The sequence below is a fragment of the Epinephelus moara genome, chromosome 1 (assembly GCF_006386435.1).
Source record: "Epinephelus moara isolate mb chromosome 1, YSFRI_EMoa_1.0, whole genome shotgun sequence".
Taxonomy (NCBI): domain Eukaryota; kingdom Metazoa; phylum Chordata; class Actinopteri; order Perciformes; family Serranidae; genus Epinephelus; species Epinephelus moara.
Genome location: NC_065506.1, coordinates 9,510,089 through 9,520,354, shown reverse-complemented (window position 1 = coordinate 9,520,354; position 10,266 = coordinate 9,510,089). Strand labels below are relative to the sequence as shown.

At 41.1% G+C, this 10,266-nt stretch overlaps 1 protein-coding gene across 1 annotated transcript in view; it reads left to right on the top strand.

Annotated features, from left to right (window-relative positions):
- The window catches only part of mmp15b (matrix metallopeptidase 15b), a 41,254-nt gene that overhangs the window by 13,060 nt on the left and 17,928 nt on the right, over positions 1-10,266 (top strand). The window contains exons 2-5 of the mRNA XM_050048429.1: positions 4,022-4,170; positions 4,575-4,697; positions 5,747-6,054; positions 9,453-9,614. Coding sequence (XP_049904386.1) covers positions 4,022-4,170; positions 4,575-4,697; positions 5,747-6,054; positions 9,453-9,614 — 742 coding nt within the window. The remainder of the gene's footprint in view (positions 1-4,021; positions 4,171-4,574; positions 4,698-5,746; positions 6,055-9,452; positions 9,615-10,266) is intronic.

The following is a 10,266-nucleotide window of genomic DNA, read 5'->3' as shown; positions in this document are numbered from 1 at the left end:
GATGTAATATTGCTTCATTCGCATCCTCCCATGACCCTCTACCACTGTGCCAAATTTCACATGGATTGACCAAGTCAGTGAGGAGAAAAACATGGAACAGACACACAGACACACCCACAGACATACAGACAGAGTTTTCGTCATTATATAGTAAGATATATATATATATATATATATATGTATGAAAACTGAGTTCTCTTTACAGCTCTACATCTGCAAAAGACAATAATAGAGGTATAAATAAAAGGCAATTAAGATAACACTAATGATCCCTGGGGCAAAATTAGGTGTTACAGCCACACAAGCATAAACAGGCCACACACAGTAGGTACAAAAGGATAGAGCAATCATATGAATAAAAAAAAATGAATAAAAATAGGGAAAACTACCCATTAATCAAAATTCAATTAAATCTCCATACAGGTACAGAAAAGTCAACCGTAAGTAGAGAAAATGTACAACAAATTAAAATAAAACGCTATACACAGTATTGTGTTTTACATGCGTGTGTTTAATAATAGAATATAAGAAGTAAAATTATATCAGATATGTAGTACAATAACTAAACTGACAAGCAGCATGTGTATACATATACGATAGTATATATAATGGGATATTATAACAATAGATATAGGATTATTGAATACACAGGGATTAATAGGAATAAAATACAGTATGACACATAAAGCTCATCATCACATAGCAGCCTGTCTGAACAAATGTGTTTGAGATGTGATGGGTTTTGAAGGTTTGAGCTCCTCAGGCCAAGTGCTGCGCAGCCTGAGGGCTCAAACATTTTGCGTTTCTACCCTTGACCTCCTGATGGCCAGTAGATAGACTATAAAGACATGAGGTCTCAGGTGAAGATTTTTGCCTCACTGCATTGTGCCTTTGAGTTAGTTGTATTGTTTACTACAGATGTGTGAATTTGAAGAAATGTTCTGCATTGACTTCATTTAATTTAAAGGTATACTATGGAGGAATTGTCAGTTAGAATTTGTGATTATGCTTGCCAGCACAAGTGAAAGCCAACCCCAGATTGACTCTTGTTTTGGAACAAGCTTTATCCACGTGGTGTTTCACCTCAATATATCTGCACTGTTTTTGTAGTTTCCTCTTGGATGCATGCTGTTTACAATCTGGCACATGGTCGCTACCTTTTCATAAAGTCCCAACTTCACCTGCCACTGTGCCCAGAAATGTCCTGAACACAGCAAAATAAGAAAAAAAAAGAAAATACAAGCACCACCACTGAACACTGAGAGTGGGTCATAAGTGAGGATTGAAAAGGATTGCTTTTGTATTAGTCAATGCATCTTTTTTATGTCCCAGTTGTCAGAGGTGTAGACAGAAGTTGTTTTTCCATCCATTCGTCTGCCTGTCCCATTCTTATGAACGTGATATTAGGCCTTGCAGAATTTTTTTCAAATTTGGCACAGATGTCCTCTTGAACTCAAGAATGAACTGATTAGATTTTGGTAGTCACTGTCACTGTGACCTCACAAAACAACTTTTTAGCCATAACTCAAGCATTCATATGCTAAAATTTCACACAAATATCTGATGACATTTTATATCCAAAAGGTCAAAGGTCATCTTATTGTCTAAACCTAGGGTATGTACAGAGTTTGGCAAATGAGCCTGTATGTATGCTGCTCCATATTTGTGGAGTCTTCTGTAGAGGGACTTAAAATTGCAGTCATTGGTTCCTCGAGGCTGTTTTCAAGCACTGTCGCAGGAATTTTGTGTGCAGTCATTTATATGCCAATGTCAGGGTGTGTTCTGGCTGGTTTTTTCAATTGTTTGTAGTTGCCCTTGTTTTTATTTTTTCTATGGTTCACTTATCGCATGTGTCATCATACTGTTTAGTTTTTCTTTGAAACAACCTGTGTTCTTTTCTTCTTTTTGTTTTGTTACACATTTCTTGTTTTGTTGCATATTTTTCTGGTTCAAAAAAAAAAACAACACAAGTAAATCTTCACTCTGACATCATATGGTTCTGCAAAAACACTTTTCTGGTCAATATTCAATGATAACAGAAACAGAAAGGGAGACATTTGGTCAGAGACTAAATTGCGGACACTAACTTTGGGCGTCCACCTTGAAACTGTGCTAATTGTAGGCCTATAGATCCTCTGCGCTGCTAGGCGGTAATTTTTTTTACATATATTTCTATGAATATATTCCCTAAAGAAGAAGCAACCAGAACAAGCCTAACAATACAGATCATCTGCTTGTATTTTCAACATTTTTTTTAATTTTTGACAAATTACTTACTGAATGACTTACAGCTTTCCTGTCGTTTTTTTCACCACTGTCAGAAAGATTTGATACACTTTTGGTGTAAAACTCTAACCTCTGGGGAAAAGAGAAGAGTCGCCACTTCAGTAAAGGCTCCATATTTAATGGGTGACAGTAGTTATCTCCTACATTAATTGATCACAAAGGATGAGATGCCGTCAGTATCTGTCAGACTCAGCTCAGAAATTGACAGTGATTGATTGATAGGCATTATGCATTCTCTTCACATTAATTCACGGTGTAGGAACGACGCATGCAGGCAAAATGTGGTTTTATCTCCAGCTGTGAATGTTGCAGGCAAAGTACTCTGTTTGAAGTCATGTTGAGGTTTAATATCACCAGCTGGGCTGGTACTTTTAATGTCAGTAGCTCTGTGTTGATAATATCAACTCCTCTCATCAGTGGGTGATTTCAAAGAGGAGCACAGGTCCTTTTCCCTTTATTACATACAGTCCTATAATAGTTGTGTATACAGTGCAGAAGACTCAGGCAGAGGGGAAACAGAGTAAATCAAGGCAGGTCTGGGAGACCCTTTGTAATTTGTTTTCATTGGACTGTGGGGATATTTTGTTTGTGTAGGACACACATACAGCAAATAAACCCTTCGTCTGGTTGGGGGGTTACCACCTCCACTAACCAATTTGTTGGGCAGCTATGTGACCAGAGCACTTATTATATACAGTATTTCAGATTTATGAGATGTGTGTATTGTTGGTTTGTGTGAGAGAGAGACAGACTGAAAGAGGTGAGTTTTGTTTTTATGGCTTTTAAGGAGTGGATAAGTCAATACAGATTATCAGGCAGTATTCTGCATTGTGAAAACTGGGCGTAAACTTGCACACAAAGACGCTCACACAGCCACATGCATGAGCACACATGCACACTCAGACACACATCCTTTTACATTCCCTGCACCACCGTGGGGAGTGTGTCCGTGTGTAGGCGTATCTAGTGTCTGAGACTACCCCATAGGCAAGTGCTTGCCTGTGTGTGTGTGCGTGTGATATTAGGTTTCTACATAACAGGTGGGATAGACTTTGCGTCATCTGTGATTGGGTCAAATATCACGTTTCTGTGAGTCTGTCATTAACCCCCTGCACCCCAGCCCTACCAGTTACACACCCCCAGAGAACAGTCAGATACAGTAGGCCCTACAGTGTTGATGTCCTTGTAGCTAGCCCTGTTCCATGACCAGCATACAATGTTGGCAGTTGCTGGGTGATCTTTGGTTGTGAAGGGAGTCGTCACAGTGTTTGTCATATAATATTGTGTGTTGAGAAACCAAATTTAATAAGATGTTTCCCAAGCTAGGTATGACCAGGGGGTAGAGTCATTTGAAACAAAGGATTTCATTGGTCAAAGGCAGGCAGAAATCCACTGAAATAGAGGTTTGTCTGAATGTTTTTTTCAGTATGTTCTGCAGGGTTGTGCAAGCATTCATAAGAACCCATAAAATCAGTTTTTATAGATTTCCATGCAGTTGTTTCAGCCCCAAATCCATGCTTGGTTTGAAATGGCTTTTGTGGACATATTGTCACATTCTGTCTTAGGGTAAATCTTTCTCCCCTTTTTTGGTGTTGTCAGCTTCAGAGATATAAGTCTAATGAGCTTTGATTCAAGTGAGATGGCATCACAATATACAAATAGATGATATAACGATAAATATATGTATATATGATACATGTAACAGTTTTCTGTATGTTTTTCTTCCTGTCTACAGGCATGGCTGAGGATGTACGGTTACCTGCCCCAGGCCAGCAGACAGATGTCGACCATGCGATCAGCTCAGATCCTGTCCAACGCAGTCAGCGACATGCAGCGGTTCTATGGCCTGGAGGTCACTGGAACGATGGACCCTCAAACCATCAGGTTAGCAGGGATTAACTAGGATGTTTTCCACATTTAAACGAACACCCACTAATAAAAATATCTAATGTGGACCAGCCCCCAAAACACTGCCCTGCTGTCCGTTCTGATGATGATTTGGCCTCAAATTTGGAAATAAACTTTTAACCAGAACAGGATTTTGCTGGTCAAATACTCAGTAACCACCATTGAGCAAGGCGCAGGTTATCCCCAGTTACTTTAGAGGAGCAGGATCAGAAGCCTGGCTGCACTAGGCAGCTCACAGGTACACTTTAAATTAAACAACAAAAAGTAGAGGAGAATGTAGAAGTTTTAACATCATGCTCCCCTTCATCTCTTCTCTTGGGTGCTCCTGCCTTTCAACACTCACACACATATATCTCTTGCCTGCTTCTGACTTCCTTCAGTGCCATGAGGAGACCCCGCTGCGGTGTGCCTGACAAGTTTGGAGGCCAGATCAAAACCAACGTGCGGCGGAAACGCTATGCCCTCACAGGACATAAATGGAACAAGAGCCACCTCACTTACAGGTAAGAAAAAGACGTTCTGCTTGTAAAGGAAATCTGACCTGCCACAAATGCACAGTACATCCACAAAATCTTTCTATCACAATATCACAATAACTACCTTGTGAGATGATACATTGTCCCAGAAATAAGTGGGCTTAGGGACATTGTCATTTTAAGACCATCATATGCCACTGATATAATGATAATATTATCACAAACAGACCCTTTCAGAGAGATTAAACTTTTGATTTTTTTTAAATAATATTCAGACACTGGAATTAGATTATGAAAAAAATATTAAACATATTTTTTAAAAAGTAAGAAACACCTGTTAATATATACAAAAAAGGTATGTATAAGACTATAGAAAATGTGTAGGAGTAGCCCACAATTATTCAGTTTGAGAATTAATACAAAATTTGGCCAACAAAAACAAAACTAAGTGATGCATTTTGCAATTTATAGACAAGCTGAGCATAGCGAACACCACAGTTAACCTCCATAGTCTGGCCAGTGTGCTGCAGTCAGCTCCCGGGGATGGACGGCTTGTGAGCCGTGTGGTTTGCTGATGGATTTACGGAGTGGAGGACAAAGTTGTTGGACTTTTGGGCTCATTGCCAGAGGTTGACAAGCTAACTATGAGGACTGTGCGTCTTCCATTCCAGAAGTGCAGCTGCAGGCTACTGCTAAGCTATGCTGTGTCGTCTTTGAGTGTTGTTTGATTTTTAGTTGGACTTGTGCAAGTAGGCGAGGATGGAAAGAAAAAAAGGGAAAATTGCTGCTCCCAAGTCCTATAATGGTCGGGACAATTCCACTGCTTAGGATTTGTGCTGGCTAAAATATTGGTGACAATCCTTTATGAAGAAAACAGGCATGCAAACACAGCAGGCAGTGTCAAGGTTGGAAAAATTATCAAGGTCATGTCAATATATCATACGATAAGTTGATAACCTAATTATTGTGACAGGCCTACTTTTTCATTTCCATGTTGCTTATGACTCCACAAATGATTCCATTGGGACAACGGTATTTGTTAGATTCATTTTCTCTTCCCCTCTTTGTTCCCACAGTATCCAGAACTACACTCCCAAGATTGGAGAGTATAATTCATACGAAGCCATCCGTCGCGCTTTTAAAGTCTGGGAGAGGGTGACCCCGTTGACCTTTGATGAAATTCCCTACCAGGAGATCAAATATGGACGCCGTAAGGAGCCCGACATTATGATCTTCTTCGCTTCTGGTTTTCACGGAGACAGCTCTCCTTTCGATGGGGAGGGAGGCTTCCTAGCTCATGCCTACTTCCCTGGACCTGGGATGGGTGGAGACACACACTTTGACTCGGATGAACCATGGACCATAGGAAACCAGAACGTACAAGGTAAATGGTTACTGTCTGTATGATTCAGAATGTCTATTGCACTGTGGATTTTAGGGACAGCAGTTATTTTTCTCAGTGACAGCCTAGTGCTACAGAAAGCATAAATAACAACCAGAAAGAAAATGATGTTCCAAATATACAAAAACCTTTCTGGGAGAGGTTTTTACAACTTTAAAAAGAAACACTGTCTTAAGTGGCTTCAGGTGGGTGGATGTTTTGCTGCACAAGTTGAGTTGGTGTGTAGAATGTCTGTTTATGTGCGTGCAGCCACACAGACAGCTCACACAAACTTTTTCTCGAGGGCAGAGGGAGTCATTACTGAACTTTCAGGTAGAAATGAGGACTGAGGGGCTGTTAGGTCCTTGATCATCTCTGTGAGTGTTCAGCTTATGGTCAGTTTGCAGCAGTGCAGTCATGCCATGTTGCACAGGTTGTAATGGATCTGTATAATAGATTGCAAACAGCTGTCCCCGTCGCTTTCCTCCACATCTAACTAGAGTTGGCATGGCTTAGCCAGCTACATCATCTCTCATTTGTCAGGCTCCGCTGCTCCATTTACCTCTGTAAAAGTTCAAAGTCGACACTTGGTGACATCACAGTCTTTGCCCCAACTGCACCTCTTTATAGATCTCAAATGTTGCTAAGAACTTGTACTGACATACAATAACGCTATGGGCTTTGTGATCCATCTGTCAAGCTGCACCAGGCGCACACACACACATGCAAGATATTTGTACATTTGTGCCTTTGAGGACTTCAGTTTGCTGAAACCATTGCCTAACCTTTACACTTTCCTTAAGATGAACCCTAAACCCAATTACAACTCTTATCACCAATGTCTAGAATTAAACTAATCATATTCACAAGTGAGGATTAAGAAAATATCTTCATTTTCAAGAATCTTTAAGAAGTCTTCCTCTTGTTGCTGTGAACCCATTAACCCTGCTGCCTAGAGAGGGATATTTTGTGACAATGGGCTTCCTTGCCCTGTTATCAACATGCACACAGCAGACAGAGACAGCTTAACTCTGCGTGTGTGCATGTGCGACCGCGCATGTGTGTGTGTGTGTGTGTGTGTGTGTGTGTGTGTCTGTATCTGTGTGATCAGCTGTGTGTGGGATGTGTAGCAGGACAGATCACAGGGACGGTGGAATGCCACAGTAAGTGGGAGTGTGTTCCACTTGGGGAGATCTGCAGACTGGTCCCTTTGTTGCACCACGCTACTTAAACAGCTCAGAAGCAAAGTAGAACCAAATTACAAACGTGTCTGACACCAGTTAGACACATATCTAATTAGTCAAACTTTTCACGGACTTAGTCTTCATTTAACTCCAGCTTTTTACTGCCTTACAGTTGCACTATTGCTGATATATATCTTCTACCCTTTGTGAAATTTTAGGATTTTTTTTCAGCTGGCAAAACTCAAACAGATTGACCCTTCAGTTGGCTGACAGTGCACAGTATAAAGGGCTTCATGATATGAGGAAAATTCACAATACTGATACTGTTTCAACTTATGCAAAAAATCCCTGAGTGCAATACTTCAGTCATTTGCGATGTGTTTACACAGAAGTTGGTATTACTATGATGTGAAAAAAAAAGATACATTGTGCAACCATAATTTTTGTAAAGAGAAAAGTGAGCCTTAGTTAGCCCTGCTGCAGTGTCCTTGAGTATGACATAGAATCAGATCTGACCTCTGACCTCTTTTTGGGTGAGGCCAAACAGAAACGGACTTCAGCTTAGGGATCAATAGTTAAACATAAAAAATGTATATGATGGTAAAAGCACAAATCCATTCAATCTATTCTTTGTGGGTAGAGTGTATTCTTTCCCTTTCCTTGACCTCAGTTTGATTTGTCAGAGAAGAGCAGTTGCACCTTGTGATGCACAATGTGATTAATCAGCCTTTCTGGCACAGACGTTCAAACAAAAACAGCTTCTACCCTTTAGCCCAGTAACTTGCTGACAGGCACACTCGAACACACCTCACACAGATGAAACGCTAAAGGCCGGTAGCAGTAAAAGGTCAGAGGCTTTTGTGGTGCTTTGTGGTCAGATGAGACAAATGTGAGTCAGTTACTGGCAAAAAGGCAGAGCAAATGACTTGGAGAGTCCATGTTGGTTGTCGGGGTGCTGCTTTAGTGTGCGTGTTCGTCAAAGGGAGTCCCTTCAGCTGCTGATGAATGAGGTGTGAGACATGGTAAACAAGTGAACAAAGCTTCAAAGAGTTGAAATACTGCTTTAATGACAAAATATGCATGTATGTGTACAGGGTAGTCAGAATTAGCAGTAGTTGCACTGGCTGAACTTCTAACTTTGCCCAGACTTTTGAAGTTTACTCTGTCCAACTGAATGGTTGTCACAGTTACCTCACAAAGGCCTCTTTATCTGCTCTCAGTTCTCTCTGTCTCTCTTTGTTTCCATCCCCAGCTATCTCTAGCACTCTGTCTTGCCCTCTGCTGTTTTCTCTCCTTGAGTGTGAGCTGCAGCTTAGTACACCATGAGGACATTCATGTGACTCTGAAATTATAGATGGTGGGGGAGATGAACTGTGTGTATCCCTGTGTGTGTGTTTGTGTTTGCGTGTGTTTGTGTTTTGCAAAGAGGAAATGAGGAGATGTGCAAGGACAGGCATCCAGAACATCTCCCCTTCCCTTTGCATGCACAGCAGTGACATCACCAAGTCCCAATCCCCCAACTGCGTTATGTCACTCGTACAAATCTGACCAATCAGCAAAGTCCATCTCGCCAGACAAAATGCCTAGCAAGTTCAAAGTTCACCAAGATCAGGGCAGGGAAACAAGGAGGTATTGACTGAGGGGAAATAACCGTGTGTGTGCTGGCTTTACTTCAGAGATGAACTTTAAGGGATATGTTGGTCAATTCTGGACCAGGTTTTCTTTGGTTCTATTTAAAAAAAGACGTCTTTTGTGCAAAGAGGAAGTTGATGCAGTGGTCAGTGTGTCAGCTCTGCCAGTGTGTCAGTGTGTAATTGCTGTGGTGGCAGTGGACAACAGCATCCTTTGACTGGGTAGAAATGTTAGAAATGTATGTTGATTCATATCAGCAATCATTAGCATGCCTGTGTGTGATTTATGTGTCACATCTACGGAGATGTTTAATGACATCATAACTGGGAGGGAACAATGAAAAGCTGTTTTTATACACTGACTGCATGGATTTATTGGGCCTTCCTGCTCTCTGTTGCCTGCAGCTTTTGCCGTCCTGTTTTTCCAAGGAACATGAATAAATGCAGAGGGGCACGTGTATTCTCTCTTAGTTCTTCTGAACAAACTCAAACTGTCCCTTTCTAGAGATCAAATGTAAAAAACTCAGTGCATATCTTCTAATTTTCCTCCCCTAACTTGTGTCTTTGCTTCGTTATATCCACACAGGTAATGACCTCTTCCTGGTGGCAGTCCACGAGCTGGGCCACGCCCTGGGTTTAGAGCACTCCAACAACCCACTGGCCATCATGGCTCCCTTCTACCAATGGATGGAGACGGACGACTTCCAGTTGCCTGAGGACGACCGGCGGGGCATACAGCAGATCTATGGTAGGATGTTTTATGGATGACTCTTCTGATGTCAAGAGTATATAAATAACCCTTTCAGTGCATTAAATCATGCAAACATGAACTGATGATTGTACTTTCTGTAAAATTGAAATATATTTTTTTGTATGTTTACCAGCAACAAAATGACCACTCTATTGATGACCATTTTCTTTTCATTTTTATGTGTTTTCATTATGTTTTTGGGTTGTTGGTTCATTAGTCTATCTGTCCATCCCTCTGTCCGTCCCATTTTAGTGAGCATAATACCTCGGGAATGCCTTCAGAGCGTTTCTTAAAATTTGGCACAAAATCCACTTAAGCCCTCTTCCCACTGCACAAGAAACCTGCTAACATCTGGCTTTTTAATGCAACGGGAAAGGTTACAATCGGCATTCACACCCAGGTCAAATTACTCACGCCTCCTGCTCCAAACGTCACACAATGCACAGGTGAACATGCTAGTTTTAGCCCCTTTACTAGTGAGATGCAATGACGCGCCACCACAAAACCCTGTCTGTCTCTGTCCAAGCAGCACTTAAACATCATTCCAACTTAGCCTGCACTGAGTTTGAAAGAGAGACCAAATAAGTAGCAGATATATATAAAGATGTAACCATTGTAACATTTCCATGCTGCTTTCTACTGTTTACTA